This window comes from Clytia hemisphaerica, unplaced genomic scaffold (assembly GCF_902728285.1).
Source record: "Clytia hemisphaerica strain Z4C2 unplaced genomic scaffold, Clytia hemisphaerica genome assembly, whole genome shotgun sequence".
Classification (NCBI taxonomy): domain Eukaryota; kingdom Metazoa; phylum Cnidaria; class Hydrozoa; order Leptothecata; family Clytiidae; genus Clytia; species Clytia hemisphaerica.
This window is the reverse complement of record NW_027104057.1, coordinates 416,134-442,595: the sequence shown is the minus strand read 5'-3', so window position 1 is coordinate 442,595 and position 26,462 is coordinate 416,134. Positions and strand designations below refer to the sequence as shown.

The window sequence follows — 26,462 nt, the reverse complement described above, 5'->3', positions numbered from 1 at the left end:
GTCCAAGCTTTTTTATAAGAAACTTTGCACAAACATTATACATTTTTTACAGCAAAAAAGACAGAAGACAGAGATCGAAATTGTCGTTTTAAGGAGAAACTAGCGATGACGACAAACGAAGCTCGAAGTGGATCTTTTTAGACACATTGATAAACCTACCATCTACCATTAATGAATTAATCACTATTAGAACGATCGTTTATTGATTTTCCTAATACTAATCGTTCATAAATGATTGTGTGTTTTTTTCTCAGCTTATGAGAACATTTGGGCTATAGTATGGCTAAAAAACATGCCTAAACTTAGAAAACTTTTTAAATTTCTATGGTGTCATTGCATGAACCCTTAAATGGCTTAAGAAGGTCTTATAGGTACTAATTTTCGCGTTTTTTTTCAAAACCGTTCAAATCCACCTGTATTATATGATTGAAAGAAATTAGTCTCAATTCTTGAAAAAGGCAAAAAATCATGACAAATATTAATAATCACAAAATGTGATTTTTTTCGTTTTTTTTTTTTTTTTTTTCGTTCACGGGTCTATTTACGGCCCTAGCTAAAATTGTGGTATATCGGCCCCTTATTTAGTGATTTTCCACCCGGGACATTCTTATTCCAACCCCCCTCCCCCTGGCAATTAGTTTCTGAAATAACTTTTCACAGCCGGGGGGTGTCTGCTTATTCCAGATCCCCCGTCTATTAGATACCGAAGAGTATATTATATTTCGTTGATTTTAGTAATTAATACTCACGTTTTAAGCTGATCAAAAGAACACAAAACACAAAGGGAAATGAAAATACTACACAATTATTGTTGTTTTTTGTAGATTTGTTGTTATATAAATAACTGTTTTTAATCCAACTATCTGCTTCAACTGATGAAAGATGAGAGAAGATCACATTCAGGTAAGAGTTCTCTAAATCTGCGTTTGCCAGCATCTGTGATTTGTCGAGGTCTTGGGCTCAACATGAGACGCGTGAACTCTTTAGGTAAAACTAAAGCAAGACGTGCAAGCTCTGAGTCCGTTTGGATGCACCTTGTGTTTACCACGTTCAAACAATGCAAGTGTTTAAAACGGGGAATTGACTTAAAAATTCCATAGCTTGTCAAGTACATACAGCCATCCACCCAAAGTTCTCTCAAGGAATCCATACTATCGGAGATTCTTTCTAAATCTTGGTCCACAATGTTCCATCGTTTGATTGACAAAATTTGAAGAAACCGTGCACATGGTGCCACACACAAAGCTGTTACCCTAGTATTATAACATATCCCTCTCAGCTCCATTTTGTTGAGCATTATTTCACGTAATTTAGTGCATTTTTCTAATAATAGCTTGATACCAGTCTCACATGGTTCCTTTACTCTAATTCTCAAATGTTTTAAGGAATGACAAAACTTTCCAATCATTTGGAGTCCAACATCATCCACTTGTGTATCGCACAAAATAAGCCTTCGGAGATTGGGACAGTTTGAGCAGAGAAAAGAAATACCATGATTTGTGCAAGGCTTACCAAGGAATCTACGACTATCAACTTCTATTGAAACGATCCACGCTCCTTCGTGTCTTCTAACAAAGTCGAACACAGCTTTGTCTCCATCGAGTGCAGATAGACTTTTCAGTCTTAACAACAAAGAACGGTCATTTGATAAATGATACCATCTGGTGCAAACTTTAGAAATACTCTCAAAAATCTCCTTCGGTTCGCAAAAAGAAAAGATTTGTAAGATAATGCTTTCCGGAAGAGTGTTCATTTTGACTGTAGCCATTGATTTCACATCGCGCCATTTTATAATAGCATTTTATCTCTACGAACGAGTGTTTTATAATTGACACTCCTTCATAGTGGGAGTAAGAAAGCAGGAAAATGTGCCTGCTCTGTTTACCAACCAAAAATACTTTTCCAAACCCGTGTCAGTTGTACGTTAAGTCAACAGTCGCATTTTTCACACATGTTCACTAGTTCAAATACACAATTTCGGGATAAAATTCATTTATCTTGCTGCACGAGTTTATAACGCTGTAGGTTGGAAAACATTCCTTTTTATATAAGAACGATTTTATAAGAACAATGAGGCCTTAAAATGGCCAAAAGTTAAGAACAAGTTAAGAACAGTCCCAAGATTTGGAAGGCCTTTTTTGCTTTTTTGTGAAAACTAGGATTAGATACAAAGCAAAAATTGTCCTAAAATAGCTTTTAAACACAAACAGTCCTCCCGAGGGGAACCAAAGGGGTTGAACAGAGACATGGCATATCAGTGATCATATCAGTTCTTCGAAAAATAGTGCACACGTAAAATAGGAATAGACTACGAAAATAAAAGGAAAACACTGTGACAAGAATAATCATAAATGACAATAAAAAACACAAACATATAACATTGAATATACCTAATCAAATAAATTTCATGACAATGAACGTATAAAAGCAAAACATATGTAATGAACTAAATACAGGAAGTAGCATAAAGCCAAACTAGAATATAATATGCCTAATATGAATATTGGATAAATATGTGTTATAAGTAAATCGTATAAAGCTTTCCCCCATGTAGTTGATGGGGAGGGCTGGTGGAGCAAATTATAAAAACAGCAGTACAGCAAAATGAAGAACTGAAAAGGACTGGCCAGGTACCCTGTTCTGCTATATGTATGGGAGTCTGAAAGAGAGGCTAAATGGGAAATCTGAGCCCAACAGGGCAGACACAAATCAAAACAAACTGATGTATCTAAACTCTGATATACCTACATATATCAGACACTTAAACACAAACAGTCCTCCCGAGGGGAACCAAAGGGGTTGAACAGAGACATGGCATATCAGTGATCATATCAGTTCTTCGAAAAATAGTGCACACGTAAAATAGGAATAGACTACGAAAATAAAAGGTCCAAATCCAAGTGTGTAGTGTAAAAGAAAATAGATATATACAGGATGAAAGACTAAGAAGAGAGAAAATCTGAGAGCGTGCGCTGGGCATGCAAGCGCTGCGACAGAGGCATGTGGAGGTACAGATAGATAGCATCTGATTTCCAGTCACCCATCACTGCAATCGTGTCAAGTGGGATCCCAGCCTCTAATGCAAAAGAGGCTCCTCCACGCCGAAAGGAATGTGAGCCGTACTGAGACGAGGAAAAGCCAATGTTGGAGAGATGGTTGCGGAGAGAAAGCATGAAGTCTCTGTAGGTGAAAATCCTATTTGAGCCATAAAACGAGTCCCTCCAACAAAAGGCCTGAGCTTGGGGTCCCGCCCCAGGGGTCAACTGAAAAGCGTGGTTCACAGCCGAAACAGGACAAAGGGGAGAAGACATGGCAACCAAGGGTATAGTAACAGTACGTTGACCCAGCTGCATAGTCTTGCTCCACCTGACCCTGATGTAAACTGTAGAAGGACCCAGGGTGAAGTCAGACCTGACAAGAAAGGTAGCTGGGGAAAAATCCTGATGGGAGAGAGGAGGTGACTCTTCCTAAACAAACCAAAAAACGAAACAAGGCAAATAGCCCAAAAAGAAGCGTGCTTGCTGTCAGAAAGTTCCAAATGCTGCCGGATACGGTAAAGAATATCAGTCGTAATAGAAAGTCTAGGCACTGGAGGGGATCCCTTGGTGCGTTTGATACCTTTGAGAACCGAGCTCAAAAACCAATTATCTGCCAAGGGATTAACCAAACCATAGTCCTTGTGGAGTAGGCCAACATAACTAATGTAGACGCAAACTGACTGGGGCAACAAAAAACGAGCCAAGTAGGCAGCATACAAACAAAGATGCACTGTAGAAACAGGAGCGGGTGAGATGTCCAGCATGGAGCAAAAACGGAGGTAGGTCTTACGGTGAGTACGATAGGCCTTGTGTGTATTGGGGGCTAATGTAGCCTGTCGATAAAACAAAACATCGTTCAGGAGCGAAGACGCGATGTCTCGCCCTAAAAAACAGATGAGAAGCAGAGGCTAGAGTGAAGCAGCCCCACCAAAAAGAAAAACGAGCAAGGGGACATGTGCCCCAATGCTGCAAGGTTCACAGAGTTAGGACCGTACCAGTAGAGCAAATGTTGAGCAAAGGCCTGAAGGTGACAGGGAAAGTGGAGACGTGAAATGTGGTCCGCAAGGACATTAAGTTTACCAGGAACATGAAACACCTTGATACTAAAGTTGAAAGTAGCTGAGAGCCAAAAGGCATCTCTCAGGTGGGACATCATGTCTGGATCCTTAGTGGTACCTTTGTTCAACATTGCTACCGCTGCTGTGTTGTCGCAGTGAACGTGGACCACCTTATTCTGAAGAAGGGGAGCCCATCGTTTCAGGGCAAGGACAACACATAAGGCCTCCTTGTAATTGATGTGAGAACCAGAAAAGGGTGGGTAGTCAACCAGGAGGTTGGAGTAGAACCAATCTCCTTGAAACTCAGCTCCGATACCCGTAGAGCATGCATCAGTATGTAGGTCAACAACCGGGCGGGGGTCATGAAAACGACAGAACCCATTGAAGACCTCCAAGAACTGAAGCCACCAATCAATATCCTTGAGAAACTCCCCACTAAGACGACACTTTGCAGATTGCTTCGGCAGAGTGTTCATCAAGTCCAGGATCCTACGAAGAAATGTCCTACCACCAAAGACAACCTTACAGGCCCAATTTAAGCGTCCGGCTAACTGCTGGAGTTGTCTTTTGGTAGTCCTCGTTTTTGATCGAAAGGACTGCAAGAAAACCTTGAGGTCTGCAAGTTTCTTTTCGGAGAGAGAAAGGGTTAACTTAACCGTATCAATCTCTACTCCCAAGAATACTAATTTCTGACAAGGGGGTACTAGTTTGGAGGGGCTGATTGTAAATCCCAGCTCCAATAAGAGGCTACGTAAGGTCATATAAGCTGCCTCACACTCCTCTTTGGTTTTCCCGATTACAAGAAAATCATCAAGATAGACAACCACATCCTTGAAACCACGGCAGGACATCATGCGGCGAACCGATTGAGTAAGGCGATGGAATATACCGGGGGCACTACTGCCCCCAAAGGGTAAGCGAGTATCAACAAAGTAGGTAAAGTGATCATCTCCTGTGAACTTCCACTTTAACCCTAGAGCATCATGGTTGGCCGGGTGTACAGGAACAGACCTGTAAGCACGACGAAGGTCAACTTTGGCAATAAAATAGTCCTTCCCTATCAGTTTGGTGGCATCATTTAGGGATTGAAAGGACTGCTTTTCAACAGAAATGTAGGAGTTAACTCCTTTGCCCGGAGGCATTGAACAGTCATGAATAATGCGAATGTCATCAGAATCTGGCTTTGGAACAGCTCCAAGTGCACTGACAATTGATGGCTTAGAATTAACAGCAACATAATTACCGGCCACAATCTCCTTGAGGATAGCTTTGTCAACTTTCTCTTTAAAGATTGGACCGGTGGCAGAAGAATAGTTCTCCATCTCCGCTGGAGTGATAGAAGAATCTGAGGGCAAGAGCTGAAATCCATTCTCGACCCCTTCGAGAATGAAGGCCCGATCTGGATCATCCCTAAGTTCCCTCTCCCAAACAGAAAGGACAAGCGGAGATGAAGACAAAGACAACGGAGAAAGAGGTCATTGGCCCGGAGGACCTACCTCTAAAGACGAGTGAAGGCACCCTTGGTGATTCTTCCCACAGGCCTGCGAACCAACTTTCCGGTTGCAAACATGGGAGTACTTACAAGGGGACCTTTGACAACCTTTTTTGCTGTTGTACAACCTGCATATTTCTTCCCCGTTTGGAAGGCGTGCAACAATGAAGGATTTCAAGTTGCCCGACTCGCCGGGGTTATACGATGAGTTATACCCAGCCCCTGACGCAGTAGATTTCGCAGCCCAGCGCGGAATAAGAAGAACTTCGTGTAGGTGACTATGATCAGTACTCCATGGGTAGCCATATGTGTGCTGCAAAACTCGAAATTCATCATCATAATGCAGCACCGACTGCCACGAGTATTTAGTCGCCAGTTCAAGAACCTTCACAGAGTAGGCAAGGTATTCCCTAATCTCCTGCATGGAGGGAAGCTTACTTGAAAACAAAAGTTCATAAAAAATTCTAAGGTTAGCTATGTTAAATTGTTCTACTGTAACAGACGACAGTTTCGGTTTTGTATCTTGCAGAGAAAGTTTTAGAACACAATTATTATCACTTGCAAACACTTTTTCTTCTTCTGAAGGACGTAGCCTCGAAACAAAATCAACTATACGAAGAGGCTTACCACGAGTTGCTTGGATCATTCGTTCTTGTTGGACGTAGCAGGATCTCGCTTTGGTTGATTGCTGGACGTCGAGGATGGAGAGTGGATTGTAAATCGAGATTCTGTTGGGTTCCCACTAAAGGTGAAGGGTTTACAGCAGACGAAACGATGTGCGGAAGGACGGATGTTGTTGTAGTTTGGGGAATCCGAAGGAATGCTTGATCCAATCCAATAGACGTTCGGGGATTCCTTGGCGGGCGGTTGATATGGGCGCTAATGGTGGAGCTGATGAAGAAGGGAGGGCGTTTGAAGATTGGGCGGTTGAAACTCGAGAGGGTGCAGCTTGTCTACTGGCTCTCAAACGAAGAATTGCCAGTCGTTTGCTTTCAATTTCTTCGGCCAACCTTTTTTCTTCCTCCTCGATATCATGTCTGAGGGTTTGTTCCTCGTTTTCCAATAAGGATAGTTCTTCCCTTAGCATATCAATTTGGCTATGGGCGGCAGGAAGTCCACTTCGCTCATCCAAAATGGCAGATCTTCGTTGTAGCTGCCGTGAATCCCTTGTTTTTGGACTGGATTCAGGCGTAACGTTCGGTGGTGAGGCTGACATCCCTGAGCAATTTGGTCCAGGTATGCCAAAATCATGTCTTACTCTTTCAATGTGACATCCAGGGCATTTTGAAGCTCTGGCAGATCTGGATTCAGTAGACTTTGGTGACAGTTCAGTGGAAGACATATTGATGGATACAGTTAAGAATTAGCAGCAATTAAAATCAGTAAGATTGTGATGATAGTAGTTGATAAAGTTAGCAAATTATAAAAACAGCAGTACAGCAAAATGAAGAACTGAAAAGGACTGGCCAGGTACCCTGTTCTGCTATATGTATGGGAGTCTGAAAGAGAGGCTAAATGGGAAATCTGAGCCCAACAGGGCAGACACAAATCAAAACAAACTGATGTATCTAAACTCTGATATACCTACATATATCAGACACGAAAATAAGGATAAAATAAGAACATATTGAGACTGCGCTGACCTGACTGGATTGATGGAGGGATTGAGGGTAGTAAACTTCACATCGACTCGCTAGATGACAAAATTTAGTAAATCAGGACCAAATTTGGTGGTTTTTAGTTCACTCGTAGCTAAAAATGCCAAGAAAGGCTAGGGTATTTAGGCAAATAAGGGTCACAAAAAACCGATCTACGTTCTGAAAGGGTCCCAAAAATTTCAAAATCTGAATTTTAAAAGATTACAATTCCCCCCTTAAACCCTTTACCTACCGATGTCGGCATATACCGACAAGGTCTATATAAGAGGGTAAAGCCCTATTGTAAGGCTTGAACTTGAAATCCTCATTTTTGGTCTAAATTGCCAGAACAGTATTTATCTTTGTGATCCAATAGAAAAGATTTCAAAAATTAGTCTTTTCACCGAAATTCGGAGTTTAAAGATAAAAAACTACCAAAATTATAGAGATATTGACGGGTTTTTTTATCTTATTAACGAGTGAACTAATAGTCATTAAATTTGGTGAACAAAGAGGAGACTCTGAGCTATCCAAAAAACTATGCTATGAACCTATGAACGAGCTTCAAATTATACCGCCAGCTTTAAGACCCAAAATTTTAGGTAGTTTATTAGGTGTACCACCTGCATCACCTCTATGACCCTAACCAAATGTAAGAAAACCAGTCAACAATGGGTTCAGCAATAAACACAGGCTCGAGAACTGAAGAATTTTAAACTTTTTTCTAGTGATGACAACAAACGAAGCTCGGCCCTGGAAGTACAAAGTACTCTATCATTCTCATTAAAAAAGCGTGTATGGTTACTATTTTTCCAGAGCTAGATTACCATTTTGTCAAGTTAGAAATGTCTAAAAGGGCTAGCTCTCGAAATTCACTGAACTACACGCTTTTTGTTCTTGTTCACTCATTTTTTAACAACAACAACAACCCTAGCTTGGTAGTTTCAACTGAGTTCAATTCTCAGTCTGGGGTAATGCTAAATGCACTCATTTATCAAACAAAAAAAAACTTGGCGAAGATACTGACCAAACAAACGTTTTTAAAGGTATTTTTTCAATTAAAAGGTTTGAATATGGGCTAAACAGCTATTTCTTCATAAAAGATCTTAAAATCAGTGAAAATTGAGACAGGGGTATCAAAAGTCTATTTTACAATAAAAATCAGCACGAAATCAGCTGACAACGGGCTGATTTTTATCTCATTTTTGCATAGATGTGCAAACTTTCTCGTCCCCCTTTTTTTTCCTTCCCCCTTTTTTTTTCGTTCGCCCCCCTTGACGTCGAAGATCGTTCCACTGGCTAGCAGCCGAGCCTCAACAAAATTTTACTGGTTGTTATTTTGAAAAGAGAGTGAGAACCCCATCCTTCAGCATAATTCTTTTCTTCACATATACCTATCGCATGTTTTTGAGGCGTATGGTTCGTAATGGTATGAAGCATGTTAACGAAAAGGAGAATGATTTTCGTATGGTATTGAACAATGTTCGTTTACATGAAATATGTGGTACGAAAGATGTTAGTGTTTTTATTAGAAATCAGCAACGTAGTTACTTGGCACATGTTATTCGCATGAATGTTCACAGAAATGTGAAAAAGCTCACGTTCAATGATGACATATATACAAGGAGAGGGCGCTCCGTTAAGTCGTTGGTTGATTTGATTATTGAAAATGAAAATGTCACTCTTGATAGATTTTGCAATCTCGCGTTGCAAAGAAAACGTTAATGGAAATGTGATAGATTGATATTATTTAATATTATTTACGAGGGACTGGGTTACCCAGGTTTTTATTCTATTTATTTGACGAGAGTTCGGTGTGAGGATGTTTCGGTCCACCAAAACAGACTCACACCCTATTCGACCTAGGAATAGGGAATAGTAAAATTTCTCAATAACTCGTCATTTAAAGATATTGTTCAGACTGGAGAAGTTGATGGTTTGCTGTAAAAAAGTTATTTTCTATATTTATTTGCATATCTTGGACATCATGCACTTAAAAATGAGACAGAATTTAAATTCTCGGTTGAGAGCATGTTCGGTCTAAAATTGAATCAATCATTAAAACTTCAAAATAAGGGGTTTGTTCTTCAAAATAATTAGAGCTTAGTGTGATTCGCTGAATTCAATTTCACGATAGGCACACCCTACGCACACAAAACCATGAAATTGAATTTCGCAAAAATTTTCTCTCTTTAGGTAAATAATACAAAAATGAACCAAGATCAAGTTCAACGCATTGTAGACCAATTACAACTTCCATTGTACCAATTGACACCACTTCCCCAACTCTATCCAATACAAAATCGACCAACATACACCACATACACAACAACAAAGACACACGCTCCTAAAGATAATAGACTTTATAAATAAAAGCAAGACAAATGAAAATGATCACAATCCGCACGAATATAGCATAAACGACATAAACCTATACTTTGAAGATGAACTTAATAAATATCAGTAAATATCAAGTGCTGTTTTTTTTTAAGATTTCTTTTGTTTTTATATTGTAAATACCCTGTGAATAGTATGTACATAAACCTCATAACCCTAAATGCCAATATCAATGTAGGTTAAGAAAGCTCAGCTATAGATGTACCCTATCGAGACAACTTCTGTTTTCCATGCACGTTTTTTTATAAGAACTTACTCTTTAAGAATATTCCTTAATTTGTTCCTTATCTTCCTCATTTTGCAACAGACTTTATTTCTAATTTTTGTTTTACGTGCAACAATTTTAAAAGATTTCTTGTGTTTTTTTAGTGTTTCGCTAATTCTATCAATTTAAAATAGAAAGTTTCTTACTGTTTCCTGTTTCTTAGGTTTGAAATTTTATTTCAGCCTGGTTAGTTCCTTAAGAATTCCTTATTTTTAGAGCTTTTTCCAGCCTCAAGTTCCTTATAAAGGTGTTCCTTATAAAAGAAAAAGTGTATATCAGGACCTTTTTCAACAGAAATTTTCAAACAAAAACAGCTATAATTTCAGGTATACTGAATCAGAAAGATTTTCCAAAAATTTTAAATAGCTCACCTATTTGGGCACAATTTTTAAAAAATCCGAAGAAAAAATATTTGTTCCCCATTGAAACTTAGCATTTTTTGGAATTCATGGGTAATTAACGTTTTATCAACGTTATTTTGTTGTCTTCTTCTTTTTATTTAGGCCAGCGACCACAATTGTACCCCTATAATTCACGTTCTCTCCATCACATAAGAGATCAACTTTTTCCCCACATTTTCTCCCCACTCTACCAAATTGAACTACGCCAACCCCCACAACCTCAACATTTCCCATCACCACGATTTATACCTCCCATATTTCCACCGCAACTACAAAGATACGATAGTATCCAGCAACGATACTGGGTTATAATTCTACTGTTTTTAGTAGGCAGATACGTTTCGATAGCACAAGGATCTTCTGAGACCCAGGAGTCCCTTTAATATTCCAACTTTTTTATAGTGGGGGGGGGGGGGCGCGCTTTATCCTCAGCCCACCGGTGAATATGCATAAATACGAAAATCTTTCTTATACTCTACAGCTTTTTAGTGACTTTTCGGTTGCCAAACCTATTATAGATATTCTTAACGGATACCATTTTTTCCAAAAACGGAAACAGATTCTAAATTTATCAAAGCATCAAAACTCGTGCTCCCAGCAACCTTTTAAGATAATTTTCTAAAAAATCTGAATTTAAAAGTCGTATGAGTGATTACTTTTAGAACGATCATTTAATGATTTTTCTATTACTGAGCAGTCATATAGAAGAACAAAACCCAGGGGTGGATCTCAGTTGTTGTGAATAAGATAAAACCCACAAGTTGAAAGAAGTTGGAATTTTTGTAATATTTATCATTCATTAAAGCAAATTACACCTGAGAGGTAAATCACTTCAAAAAACATGTATACAAACAAGAGCGAAAGATTTTTGAGTTTTTTTTGGGATTTTCAGGGATTGGTAGGACTTTTAGGATTCGTTGGGATTTATTTGAATTTTTTGAATTTTTTGGGGTTTTATTGGGATTTCTTGAAATTTTGGGACTTTTGAGGTATTTTGGGAATTTTATAATTCGATCCCAGGCCTCGAAATGGCTCAAAAAGGCAACGAGGTTAAGTAATCATTCATAAGAAATAAATTCAAAATTTTTACAAAAAGTTGATATTTTTTGATTAGCTGGTATCAAAGTGTGTTTTAACGGCTAAATTGAGGTATTTTTAGCTACAATCAAAACTTTTTAAAAATTTGATTTTTTCCTTCAAAAGCTTTAAGCAAGAAACTAGATTTTTAACTTCTCAGCAATGCCAGAGATTGCTTATAAAAAATTGTGTTCATTTTCTCTTTGAATGAACTATGAGAAAAACGAGACAAATAAATTTTCAGAGATTTTTAGCATTACCTTGTGATAACAGGTACTTTAGAGTACACAAACCGCACAAATGCACGAGGAACTACGTCAATAAAAATCATACTGAAGGGTTGAATTACGGACTCTCGATCCAATGTACGAAAATGCTTTCAATAAAACGTTTTGTGAAAGGGGGAGAGCGAGGGAGAACAATTCTATTTTGAAAGATAATTATTTTACAGATTGTTTTTTAATAGATTTGTGGCTATAAAAATAGCCGTTTATATATCCAGTTCACAATCAGCTCACAACGTCGACTTCTTGCTCAAATTCGATATCAAATTGATCGATGCAGCTGAAATATAGAACTTTGCCATCTAGCATTCTTCGCATTAAGTAGACGTACGCTGTGACTGTGACGGTGGTTTCAACGCGAGTCATCTCCACTATAATTCTTGTGAAGTATTGTATTCCGTGTTCGTTTCCAATATCCCAAACGAATTGATTCATTAATTCGGCCATCTTTGCTTATGAACACGGAATAATGAAGCATTAGTTTTAAAAAACGAGCTTTTATACAATTCTAGTCACGTGTATAAACAGGTGGAATGAACAAAAAATATGAATAGTAAACATATTGTTTCTAAATTGGTATATTAAACAAAACCTGTCAAGAAAAATATAATTTTAAATTAAACATTCATTATCGATGCCCAAAGTAAGCCAAAAAAAAAGTATACAAAAGGGAAGTGACGTGAGATTAAACGAACAAACTTATCAGTTTAACACCTGAAAATCTATTTTAGTAAATCTTGGCCCCTCAAAAAGATCAATAGTTATTTCATGTGTATCCCAGCTGGCACACAGCGTTGTTTCAACGTCCAAATAACATTCTCAACGGAAATAGAAAAGAAGAGAAGGGAAGGGAAAGACGCCAGTTGTCGTTCGCAAAAATATTTTCTTTCGTTAATTTTTTGATTTTTTGTATTCAATTAGAAAGGCTATAGCCTGGAAGTCAACTAACACTTCCATATTGAAATATTTTGCTAAACTCAGAAAGAATCTTCGCATTACATACATGAAGAATTGTGTGGTGGTGCTTTTAAAAATTTTAAAAATTCCATAAATTTACTTGACCCTAGTAAAAAAAGTCTAAAATATTTTCGTTTTTCAAAATTATAAATTATGGCCGACTGGCGAGCTTTGTGGAGAGACAACACTCCGTTACGGGGCCTATCCGTAGGTGAGGGTGGTGACTTTCGAGTTCAGTAAAAATCGTAAGTGGGTTCCCATGTAGTGAACATAGTAGGCCATATGACGAGCCCACAAAGGTAGGCCAGTTTTTTCACTAACCCTTGTTAAAAATAAGTGCTAAGTTTTGTTTACCGCTTAAACCTGGGCAAACACAAGGTAATAGAGACCTCTACTAAAACGCAGAAGTCAAACCAAACAAAAGAATATTTTTACACTATATACAATTTAATTTTCCAAAAGGGGTACAGGGAAGTTGAAATTTCGATAGTACTTTCGAATGTTGAGCAGTGAGAATAGAATCGTTTCGTACTCAAATTCTATCAATTTTTCATTGGGGTTTGATCTTTTCAGATTAGCCGAGATATCATATACAGACACACACAAGCTATCCAAAATTTTCATCACTGCTTCATCAGGAAAAAGTTTACTTTCCTCATGTAGCTCAAAAACACGGTTTTCGATCCCTATAACGATTTCCTCGATAAAAGAACGAAACCAATGTATCTTTGGAATATATCTGTCATTGTAGAAAAAGAAAAGTATTGTTATATCAATAACTCAAAGTGATAAAAACGAAAAAAGTAATGAATATTTTCGTTAATTATGTATATTTACGATTTTTTTGGGATTTTTTAATTTTCTAATTTATAAATCATTCCGAAACAGAGGGAAATTTAGCAAAAAGTCAAAGGTAATATAAATAGTGGTATGTGAAAGAAAAACCTAATCCAAATGAAGATGATAGAGGAAAAGTAATATTAGAGAAACGATGAATTGCAAAGATTTCTGACAAACACACTGCCGTACAATCATTAATACAAGCTCATCAGAATACATACAAAATGGGGACAAACACAAAACCAATACACAAATATATCAAAGAACATGCATACACACAAGACAAACCCGAAGTCCCAGACTTGTGACTGGCATAGTGACTTTCCACGTGTTTAAGGTCCCACACTCAGTCACCTTCGGGAAACATAACAGAAAAAGAAACCAACCAGCAGCTTCCAAATTAATAATAAACAATAAACAGACACTACAACAAAATACAATAAGAACACTGTAATAACAATCCCACATACTCTACAGGTGAAAAACCATTTTTCGCAAACAACCTCTCACACAAAAATTTAAAAATACAGAATCAAAAGTTGGACAAGAACCCTGTTCGGCGTCGGGACGTTCGGGACGACCGCACGGGGAAAAGGAAAGTAGGAAATGAATACCTTATCGGGAAAACTTCGTCGGGGAAAAGTGACGAAATTTTGGACAAGTGACGAATATTTTCCCCGCCCTTAATGCGTTTATCGACTACCAGCAAGTGACGAATTTTTCCCCGACGAAAACTTTCACCAACGAAAATTTTCCCCGAACGAAGTTTTCCCCGATAAGGTAACTCCTATGCTAATGCTAATTCCTTAGATATGATAAAAAAATAAACAAAAGAATAAACAAAAAACACAAAACACAAAAAAACAATTTCACAATTTGAAAATATGTAAAAATTCTTCAATGGTATTCCCATATTTCATAAAACAGTCAAGAAACCTCGAAAAATATTTGACAACTTGCTTCTTCAAGAAAGCATTTGAAGCTCCCTCCCAAGCTGGTTTCGCATTCGAATGAAAAGCTCAGTGACTCTAGGAGTCAGATCTTCAAACATGAGTGTGCTACGTGCTATCCGAAAAATTTCTGAAATGGTGTATAAAAAATGCACGATGGGATGTTACTGTTCGGCATGTGGCATCCTTACAATGAAGAAGGGAAAGACATCTCTCTTATCAAAAAGTTTATATCTAAAAATATTGTTTTCAACGGTGCTATCTAAATCTAAAAACGATGCATGGTGCTCAACTTTGAGATCTAATTCTTTAGGGTAAATCTGTTTGTAGCAATTATGAAACTCATCTCTGTCATTTAAGGCACACAAATCATCAATAAATCTACCTACAGAGTTTAAGTTATAGTCACTAAGCGAACTAGCAGAAATGAGACCTTTGACATACTCAAAATGGTACAAAAACAGAATCGCCCAAAAAGGAGCATATATGTAACGAAGTGGTTACACGCACGTCAGATTATTTTTAGCCTGACGTACGTAGATCCGTTCTATATAGCTGTTGTTAGACGCACGTCAGGTCGAATCATAAATATATCAAAAATCTGAAATGTGACCAGTGCTCGTGGCGCGATGGAGAGAGCGTTGGTCTAGTGGTGATGTCATTTTTTCAGGAGTGGGTTCGAACCCCCGAAAAGTCAAAAGTTTTAAAAAAAGATGAAGAAAGACCTAGCTAGCTTGTACTCACATGGCGAGATGGATAGGACTGGATAGGTCAAAGAGGAGCTAAAAACACACAGCACAGTATGATTCAGGTATGAGTATGATTTGGCTTGTACAGTATGATTCAGGGATGAGTATGATTTGGCTTGTTGTAACTTGATAAAGATTGATATTTGGATAACACACTGATGCCACAACTTTTCATGGGTTTGTCAAACTCAACAAGGCATTTGTTAGGTAAGGTTAGATAATGATTGATTGCAATTCAATCATCATCATGTTCTTCTCCAGGCCCTCCCACTCGATACTCGATACAATCGATAATTTTCAATCGATGACCAATTGATAACCAATCCATGCATCATGGATTAAATATCGATTGATTCCGATAATTGATAGGTAATCAAGCCCAGGCAATGTCAACCGAACTTTATCGAACCGATTTTCGTAATCGAATCATCAAACTCAATCGAACTTAATCGAACGATAGCTGTTCGATTACGATAAATAATCGAACAGTAATCGAACTTTACCGCAAAAATATCTTGATTAGTTCAATTAGTTCGATTAAAAATACTGTTCGATGTTGTTCGATGACTCGAGTAGTTCGATAAATGTTCGATCGATGATTGAACCTTGTCGAACTGCAATCGAACCTATTCATTCTAAATCAAGCAACGGCCAAGTAATGGTCAACGTTGTAGGGGTGTAGACGGAGAGCGGAAAGCTAAAGGCAGTCGAAAAGAAAATCAAACTCTATCGAACTACGATAGAACTCATCGAACTAACATCGAATCACTCGGGTAAGTTATGGCATGTCTTAAAATTACCATAATTTTTAGATCGCATTAGTCGACAGAAAATGACCAAACAAATGACTGAACTTAAAGGGTACTATCATGTAGTTTCTAACCTGATGTGTAACCTAATTGTTTTTTCGCTGATTTTCGCGAAAAATCGCAAAAACTGATTATTACGTAATAATCGATGACGTCATCAAAACTAAAAATTGAATTTCTCAAGAATGGTTTATCTAATTGTCTTAAAACTTTCACCAAAGATGTATCTTAATAAAGTCGATCATTTGAAAAAAAAAATTTTTCGAAATTTTGATGACGTCAGTAGAAAATAGGATTTTTCGTTTTTTACTAATTTCTGCTGACATCATCAAAATTTCGAAAAGATTTTTTTTTCAAATGATCGACTTTGTTAAGATACATCTTTGGTGAAAGTTTGAAGACAAATAGATAAACCATTCTTGAGAAATTCAATTTTTAGTTTTGATGACGTCATCGATTATTACGTAATAATCAGTTTTTGCGGTTTTTCGCGAAAATCAGCGAAAAAACAATTAGGTTACACATCAGGTTAGAAACTACATCATAGTACCCTTCACGTTCAGTCATTTGTTTGGTCATTTTCTGTCGACTAATGCGATCTAAAAATTATGGTAATTTTCAGTTTTTGAGACATGCCATAACTTACCCGAGCATGATCGTACATCAATCGAACTTAATCGAACTTTACCGAAATTTCTTGGCTTGATTACTGTTCGATTTGGTTCGGTAATCGAACAGTAATCGTTCGATTAAGTTCGATTAGTTCGATATTAGTTCGATCATCGAACAGTTCGATTGACATCGCCTGGTCAAGCCTATTTAAATCTTGATCAATTGATGATCAATGATTGGTAATTTTCTGATCGATTCAGCAGGATTCAGCGATTGTCAGTCGATTGATCATTGATTGATAATCAACATCGATTGGCCATTGTCGATTTTTAATCAGCTCTTACACAGTAAACCAATGATAACCAAACGATCAATCAAGAGTCAATCGATAGCAAGGATCATTTACAAGCCAATCAATAACTAATCGATCAATCGATATCCAATCGCCAATTCATTGATTGGTTATCGATTGGAAAAAAGATATCGATTTGTATGTATTGATTGGGAGGGCCTGGTCTTATGAAATTGTATATAAGTCACTGTGTTAATGGCCGATATGGCGGTGGATACAAACTGAAGTTGTGGTCTTTCTCAGTGGTGATTTGAATGTGCCCCTTGAATGCCAGTTTGCAGAGTATGGCAGAAATCATCGAGATCTCGAGGGCAGAAAGTAGTAAATTTTGGAGGGCAGGGGCAGATTTTGCTGAAATTTCAATCCCAGGGGCAGAAAAGCTCATAACTTCCCAATTTTAGCCATATATTCTGGTTTATTTAGTGTATTTCAAGTGATTTCAGGGGCAGGTTTTCAAGTTTCCATAAATTCCTTGGGCCCCCATGACATGACATGTTCTGAAAAAGGCTTGAATATGAAACGTTGGCAGTGCAGTTTACCAGACGGTACTAATCAATAAATTCGATAATCGAACGACCACTTATCGATTACTAATCGAATTTTGAGGACCAAAATTTCAAAATATTTGTGAGTCTTCGATCACACTTTCTTAACAACCCTTCGAAGACTCAACCGTTCGAGTGATTCGACTGTTATTGATTACTTTGACTACTTCGATAACCAAGCATTCTGGTTTTCAAATATCCGACAGGTCTGAGTCTGTATTTAAGTGGGTCGAAAATAAAAGTAGTTTAACCACCAACCACAGACTTACTTAACTATTCATTTGTTTGAAAGGGTTGAACATTGGTGGATTTGAATATATAGACCTTTCTTTTTCTTTATAAAGAACGCCAACAAAGTGCGGATACAAATCAAATAAACAGGTAATCTTCTCTTTATCCATTATATTTAAAATCTGACCACACGTTTTCAAAAAAGCGAGTAACACTTGGGGCGAATAAAGTTAAGAAGAACCAAAGGCATTTAATGGTATATACACGACGGGACCCTAAACAATGGGTGTTAAATTCTTATGTTTGTTAGGGCAGGATATAGAGAACATGATCAATCGTCTTCTTGTTAAGGATTTTTTCTTTTTCAGAATTCAATTAATGAATGAAGATTATTATAGGAGAACGTGTCCGATTGGTTACAAGGCAAGGTAAGGTTGTTATATTTGACAAGAGAATTTGGGCGGAATTCAACTTAGTCCCTGGGGGGGGGGGTACTTAGGCAAAAATGGGTGCTGGGTATGTGCGGACGATAAGGGTCGGTTTTTTAACCTTCCAAAGTCTCTCTAAGGGTTACAAAAATCAGAAAATTTCAAAGTAGTCTCTCTAAGGGTCGGAAAATTAGCACGAGTTTTAGGAAAATTTTTTAACCTTGACAAGATAAATTGCAAAAAGTCTCTCTAAGGGTAGGAAATTTTTTGAAAATCGAAGAAAATTTTCAAAAAAAGTCTCTCTAAAGGTCACTTTTTCACTTAAATTTGGTCTCTCTAAGGGTCCGCCCCTCATACCCCTCATCCGCCAACCCAAGTAGCCACTCAGAACCTTGTCCCCTTCATAGAAAAAGCCAATACGCTGGGGGAACGAGGTTGGGCAGGATTACATTCGTGAGAGTGTGTTTTGTTTATAATAACACAAACTGTATATCAGTGTAAACGTTCGTCAACTTCGTAAAGGCGTAAACGCAGAGTGGTAAGTTTTTTGACGTTTGATGGCTATCTCTCATTTCCCACCCGTCTCTCCACCGCCCTCACCGCCAACGATTTGTATTGGTTTGAAAGTTTGAGTCTCTTGTCTCTTTCTTTTAGGAAATCGGTTCGACATTGAAGGGAAACTGGGGAAATAACAACAAGTTCGTGTCGTGTTGTCTGTTGTCAGGTTGTGTCCATCAATTATATGACCCCACCCAGTAGTTAGTCCTTTGTTGGTGTGGTGGTGCCGCCATTTCTCCATCTGAATTGGTTAGAAAGAAAAACCCAACTGTACCACCCCCAGTCCTGCCCCGTGTGTACGAACGGAAAATTGATATCATCCCAATCTCCCGCCCAATAAAAGAAGACGCCAACCCCGATAATCTAAGTTAAATTTCCGATATACAGAACTCACGAACACACGTAATGACCCCGGTGCGATGATCAAAGGTACTCGATACAATCGAAGGTATTCAATATGATCGAAGGTATTCGATATGATCGAAGGTATTCGATATGATCGAAAGTAGTCGACAGTCATTGAAAGGTAATCAAAGTGATTGAACGAATCGAAATTAGTCGAAGAAAATGCCATAAATTGAAGTCGAGTGAGTATTCGATCACCGATAAAATCGAAGGGTGGTCATTGACTAAGTAACCCAATTTCTTGTGATTCGGTGATTCTCAACGAAAATTTCATCATAAATAATGATTGATATTCTTATCCAAACAACATCTTGTATTTCTCGAGGAAATTCTCTTAATTCCTTTTTTATCCATACAGCGGGTGGAGGAACTTTTTAGGGATAAATCTTTTTCTTCAAAAATAACATATATAATAACCCCCTGGAAAAATATGTAAAATTAACTAAACTCCCTTGAAAAAAACCGCTTTGTACCTTAAAAACTGGGGTGAACAAAGTAAACTTTGTCTACTGCACCCTGGAAGGTTTAACCAGACGGTAGACCCCTAGGAAATATTTATATCCAATATTAAAAGAAGGTTGGGTGGACGAATCAAAGTCAGGCTTCCACCCCTGGAAATTTTCAGATTATTAAGTGTCCCTGGAAAATTTGCATGCCCATTATTACCCCCGGAAATTATAAAGAAATATTTCAATCTATGCTCTCTACACAATGAAAGGGCTGTCAATTTGTATTTTTGAATGAAAATTATCGGTCAATTCTTCGTATTTTTGAAGGAAAATGACCAATTTATTCTTTGTATTTTTTGAGGAAAATGATCCATCATTTCTTGGTATTTTTGAAGGAAAATGATCGATCAATTCTTTGTAGTTTGGAAGGAAAATGTACTATCATTTCCTTGTATTGTTGAAGAAAAATGATCTGCCATTTCTTTGTATTTTTGAAGGAAAATAACCATTCAATTCCTTGTATTTTAAAGGAAAATTATGGGTCGATTCTTTGTATTTTTAAAGGAAAATGATCCGCCATTTCCTTGTATGCGTGAAATGAACAACAAATAAGACAGTTCAGCACATGAAAACCCGATCAGTAAAAAATATCCTAGCTTGTCCAAATATAATGCTTGAGTATTTTTTTATTGTGATAATTTCTTTTTGATTTTCAATTTCAGCATGAATAGATAAAAAAATGCACGAATTTGTAATTGGGGAAACCTTTTCTTCGTATGAAGAACTTCATACGAAGTTGAATCTGTTCAAAGAGGAACATATGACAGAGATGTATACCGCTTCTTCCAGAACGTATCAAAGTGCTTTGAATTCGCAAAAGATATCCAAAAAGAAGAACTTCAATGAAGCACTGAAATACACTGAAATAACTTTTAAGTGTATTGAAGGAGGGAAGCGTGACTCCAAAAGTAAAGGTCAACGAAATACAAGGTATAAACTTCAAATAATGAATTATCTGATTTTATGTTGCAGCTAATATGATGTTCCAGCCAACCATATATTGAAAAACTTGTTGTAAGGGGCTTTTGCAAAGTCTTTTCGTTATTTAATTCCGAAGAGAGGGCCAGCATTTAAGAGGGGCTATTGCCACAACAGGGTTTTTCTTTGGAAATGGGTGGAAATTGAAATATCCATATCATAGAAAAAATCCTACCTAGGTGGTGGAAACTTTCTTGGTTGCCTTTGTGGCTAGAATATAAATCCAAAATTCAGTTTTTCCTAAAAATGAAAGTTGATTTTGAAAGTAGCGCATTGTCTCGTAGGTTATGCTTGCAGGTTACATGGTTACAGAGATTACATGGTTATAGGTTACATGTTACATGGCTACATACAGCTTACATGGTTACATACAGGTTACATTGTTACATACTGTTTACATGGTTATATACATGTTACATGATAATACTATCATATACCTTATCGGGGAAAAAAATGTCGGGGGTTTATTTAGTGGGGTTTTTAATTCGTCGGGGGAAAATTTCGTCACTTAGAGGCATTTTCGTCACTTTCCCCCGACCAAAATTTCAGATTTGTCACTTTTCCCCAACCAAATTTACAATTTAGTCACTTTCACCCGACTAAATTGTCCAAATGAATTAGTTTCCCTCACTAGCTCGAAAAAAGATCTTGTAATTCGACGTTTAAAGCACTAATTTCTCTAATTCAGGGTGTAGAAATTCGGATTTAATTTTTGGTTGGAGTACAAAATTTTGGGTAAAAGTTTTGGTCGGGGATAAAAAGATCGGGTTAAAGTTTTGGTCGGGTGTTAAAATATCGGGGGTTTAATTCGTCGGGGGAAAATTTCGTCACCCCCTCAAAATTTTCGTCACCTTCCCCCGACATTTTTTTCCCCGATAAGGTATACAACACTATACTGTTAATATATTACGGTTTGTACTAAGGGTATACAATACTAAGCTACAACAATTTACTATACAGCACTAAACCATACAACACTATACTAAACTATATAATACCATACCATACCAATACGTAATAGTTATCAGACAGTTGCGAGTACTCTCGGGAACCTAATAAGCGTCCCCCCACTGGTCAATTTCAACCCCCACCCCCATTTAATAATTTTTTGGAAAATGTTTTTGAAAGTTCCCATTTTTGCCCTAATTCTTCTTTGTTAGCCTCCTTTTCAAAAAATTTCCACCCACCCCGCTTGTTCCAAACCTCCCGTTTATTAGGTACCCGAGAGTACAATACAAAAAATATTTTATGAGTTCCGAGATTTTTTTGCATGATATTTTCCCAGCCTTTAGGGAAGAAAATATGCAAAAAAATTCTGAACGAGTAGAGTATTTCTGTATTGTACCAGCTTGCGTCTGATAAACTGGTTTATCAGTGACCCAAAAAATGCACTTTTTGTGTTGGAAAAAGTGCAGGACACTTTTGTAGCAAAGTGATGTTAGATTGCTGCTACCGCTACAATGCTACAACATCTTTTCGTCAATTTATATTTTTTCATGTAAAATACAAGAAATATTGTACTCTTTTCAACCAATCAGATTGCTGATATTTTTTGGATCGCCGATAATATACTATATAAAACAACACTATACTAATACTATACTTTACAGCACTATACTGGACACTGTACTATACAATACCATACTATACAGCACTGTACTGTACTGTACTGTACTAACCCTATACTAACTGTTTATAAGGGCAATACTGTAAAATATTGACCGATATCATAAAGTATTGTGCAGAGCTTTTCTGCCAGAAAAACAGTTTGAGTTATGGAGAGACATTTGACAAAGTGAAGTTGAAGCTTTAGAGGCTCTACTGTATAATTTTCTTGAAAGGGAAAAGTAGAACATAAATGCTGGACATTTGTTTCACAGATATCCTTCATTCACAGATATCCTGCATTTTGTCTACTTTTTTATCTTTAATATTTGCATGTAATATTATTTTTTTACTAGCATTGGCATTATAGTTTTGTCTATCTGCATCTCTTAGTGTACTATAAAGAATGCATCTTTTTTCTGTCGAAAGTTTAATGTATTTGAAATCATTTTCGTGAGCTATGAAGGCAAAAAATTTAAAAGTTTTAGTAATCCCTTTTTGGTTAACTTCGCTCCTTCGTATCAAACTATTGTTTGTTAGAGTCATTAGGCTGGTTGGCAGACAGTTTGGTTTGCGGGACAATTTCTTTAGCCACACACCGCACATTTGTGCATTACTCCTACAAAAATGCGTGTTTTTCAAGTTTGACAGAATTGAAAACTTGTTAATAACTTGTGTTTTCAAGTTTGATGCAATATTTGTACAAATAATAGAATTTCAGATTAAGAAAAGCAGAAAAAAAACATTATTCTTAAAAGTTGTCGCGCATTTGCCAGCGAATCCCGTGACAATTCTATAGAAAAACGATGCGAATTACAAATAGAAAACTCTCTTATCTTTCCGTTATATTATTATATTTAAGTCCATCGTTGGAAACTTGTGATATCCCACAATTGTAATCCCAATGTTTGGGAATTTTACAACTTTTTTTAGATATAAAATATCAGATTGTTTATTTTTATAGCTCTTTCAGAAAAGGGTGCCCAGTCAAAATCCATCTTGGTCTTGATGGAGAAGCACAGTCATTGGTAGTAAAGAAACTTCACCTAGAGCATAACCACGAAGTTAACAGAGTAAGTATTCCATTTTCACTTCTTACCCGTCACCTAGAAATCCATCAAGGAATTAATTCAATTAGACATTGGTGAGTGCTTACGCTTTTAATCACAAGTAATAATGGCTTTTTGGATGCATGCTCAAAACCATGTCGGCAATCATTTTCCCAGCATCCACTTACTTATGCTGTACATCGCTGGAGATTTTAAACTTCGTTTAAAAAAATTGGCATTCCGCACATTTTGGTTAATTGCTCATGAAGAAAAAAAGATATGAGTAAAAGTAATACCTCGTGGAAAAGATAAATATTTATTTTATATCATTCTCCTCGAAAATATCTTTCCAACGCGGTGTAGAACTTTTCAATATAACATAACAGGGTGCTGAGAAATGTTAACCCCAGCTCCATGGGACGCGTTTTCGCTTCTTGAACAGCCAAAATACCAAGTCTTAGAATAGGGTCCCACCTTTCTATGAATTGATTTAAAGGGTCATAAACCAAATGCTAATGATAAGAGAGCAGGCTACAAAATTTTAGATCATTTTAAAGTTTCGAGTAAAAAAAAGGCATGGAAATTCTTCAACATTTTCAAAACTATTGTGTGTTGAAAGGGTTAAAAAATACCGTTGTGAAATGTGTAAATGTGTTTAGAAGTTTTAGTCTACCAATGAATCTAGACAGACGTCACTGTTGATAACGATTTATTTTTTATCTAGAATCTATTTAGGCATTATCCTCAGCAACGTAAGCTCTCAGCTCCACATAGAGCTAATGGTATCGATTTTCTGAAACAAAAGGCGAACAAAAAGATTGTAAGGGTTACGTTGGAACAGGAATCTGGAAAAGTTGTCACTATGAGGGATGTGCATAATCTTAGCAGATTGAGTAAGAACGTGGATGAGACCAGAAACGATTTACAAAGGGTCGTAGACATTTTGATGAACGAGTTTGGTATGTGTTGTAAACCCTTTAATAAGGACTGAATGGTATCAATTTTAAACTGTTATATTTTTCTAGATCTAGAACGAATTAGAAGCTCGTTCATCTCATTTTTTTTTGTCCCGGAAAAATGACACGATTTTTTTCAATTAATCTTGTTTTAATGTCCTAGGCATGGTATTATGGCATGGCATTATACAATATGTATGTGCAATGGATCGCAAGACTTCAAAATCATTGTGTCCCTTTGTGTCCCAACTCCTTAATAATGATATTTTTTTCTAACTAGGACACTTTATACTACAATCTTTCTGTAGGGAATAAACTCGATATATTTGTCTTTTAAAGGTTGTTCAGTCAGCGTTAACCAAGATGGCCAAAACTTCATGGGTCTTTTCTTCCAAGACCAACCGATGAAGATGAATTTTGAAAACTTTCCGAAAATCCTTTTCATCGACGCAACATACAAGGTTAACGAGCTCCGAATACCTGCCTACATTTTTTTAGTGGAGGATTCTCTTGGTCAGAGTGAGGTGGTAGGTGTAGCTCTGTTAGTCAACGAAACAAAAGAAAGTCTCGCATGGTTAATTAAAACGTTTGCGGAGAAAAATCCATCCTCTAAAGATAAACTCCGTGTCGTCATGGCAGATAAAGATATTAACGAACGGAATCGAATCGCCGAGTTGCTTGGAGTGCCAATACTGATCTGCCTATTCCACGCTTTGAAAAGCTTCAAACGTGAACTGGCTGCCCTCTCACTTACCGCGCCCATCAAAGAGGAAGCCAAACGTTTATTTGAGCAGATGTGCTACGCTCATAATGAACTTGACTTTGAAAAGTCTGAAAAAGACTTTGAATTGTTGCAGTCTAAAGAATTGATAGACTGCTATCAAAAAGATTCGAAACCCATTCGAAAAGAATGGGTTAAATGCTTCAAAGCAAAAGCGGGTGATTTTTTGAATTCCACAAACAATCGCCTCGAAAGTTTTAACAGTAAACTAAAAACTGTTTTGAACAATCATTCCAGTCTAGAGGAATTCGTGCGTGGCTTTTTTGTTGTACTTAGTGCATTACGCATTGAGAGAGATGCGAAAGTCGCGAGCGAATTTCAAAAGACCAGACTATTTCTACCAAAAGACCGAAACATTGAAAGTATTCATCTTCATTTAACGTCCTATGCCGGAAAGTTCGTGTCTGATGAGCTGGCAAAAATTTCAAAAACATCCGAACGCAACAGTACAACTGGAACATGTGATTGCCCTTTTTATAACTCTATGAAGCTCCCGTGCAGGCACATTTTTTATTCGCGATCATTGGCAGGATGTGTTCCCCTTTTTGATCCAAGTCTCTGCGATTATCGCTGGTCAAAGGAGTATTATCAAAAAACCCAACGTATCTTTACTCAAACATTCAAGCAACCAGCCAACATTACCATTGAAACGTCATCACCTCGACCATTGAAAGCCCTGAACAACTTCGAAAGGTATAAATGAAAGGAGACATGCTGTCAGCAATGCACTCTTCTATTCCTTCTTCGAGCGCGTTTAGGGTTTTTTCAAACAGAAAATTGATGTGCTTAACGTGTTCAATCATTAAAATGTTGTCTCGAAAAAATATCAAAAGTCCCACAGCAATATGTATAGTGCATTCACTCTAACTTAATCGTTAATGACTTTGAAGTGGAATTCTTTTCCTTCAACTATCGAAAACAATGGAAATTGGATGTTTGTAAAAAGACATTATCCAAGTTAGAGCATAGACATATGAACATAATATGTCTATGGTTAGAGAGAGTGAATGCACTATACGTAATTGTTGTGTGGGATTTACATTGTTGTGAAAATAGTTGTCATTATGGTCGCTCAGAACTTCGATAAAATCTATTTCAAAAGTAATTGCTCATTTGATTTTAGGTACAGAAAAGCAGATACGATATGTAAAAACCTCTCAATGCTGGCTGCGGAGGCTGGAGGGTCAACCTTCGTCAACCGGATTGCGCTCCTTGAGACACTGGAATGTTTATGGCGAAGTGGAAATGAAGCAAGAATTCTTTCACCACCCTCAGTCAGCAAAGATATAGAAGAAAAGCAGAATGACACCGAGAACGTAGAAGACAAGCAGAATGACACCGAGAACGTAGAAGACAAGCAGAATGACACTTGAATTGGATCAAATTTCGCGAAATTAAATTTTGCGAGCTAAAAATATCACGAATTCAATCGGATTTAAATTCGCGAGTTGTAGAGTTTTGAAAAATGTTGCATGGATTTAATTTCGCGAATGAGCCTG

The 26,462-nt window shown here is 37.2% G+C and overlaps 2 protein-coding genes and 1 long non-coding RNA gene across 3 annotated transcripts; 2 read left to right on the top strand and 1 right to left on the bottom strand.

Moving 5' to 3' along the window:
- Positions 1–868: 868 nt before the first annotated feature.
- LOC136812221 (uncharacterized) lies at positions 869–5,418 on the bottom strand. Its single transcript, XM_067068700.1, has 3 exons — positions 4,215–5,418; positions 3,829–3,921; positions 869–993 (listed from the first exon to the last, which is right to left on the bottom strand). The coding sequence occupies exons 1-3, from the start codon at positions 5,416–5,418 to the stop codon at positions 869–871; spliced, it is 1,422 nt and encodes a 473-aa protein (XP_066924801.1).
- A 9,725-nt stretch (positions 5,419–15,143) lies between these two features.
- On the top strand, positions 15,144–18,821 carry LOC136812233 (uncharacterized). Its single transcript, XR_010847332.1, has 5 exons — positions 15,144–15,207; positions 15,244–15,352; positions 17,808–17,844; positions 18,063–18,122; positions 18,777–18,821. It is a non-coding gene; the product is annotated as an uncharacterized lncRNA (long non-coding RNA).
- A 4,324-nt stretch (positions 18,822–23,145) lies between these two features.
- LOC136812220 (uncharacterized) lies at positions 23,146–25,343 on the top strand. Its single transcript, XM_067068699.1, has 4 exons — positions 23,146–23,250; positions 23,951–24,185; positions 24,522–25,213; positions 25,311–25,343. Exons 2-4 carry the CDS (start codon positions 24,089–24,091, stop codon positions 25,341–25,343), a joined length of 822 nt encoding a protein of 273 aa, XP_066924800.1. The 5' UTR covers positions 23,146–23,250; positions 23,951–24,088.
- Positions 25,344–26,462: the final 1,119 nt, after the last annotated feature.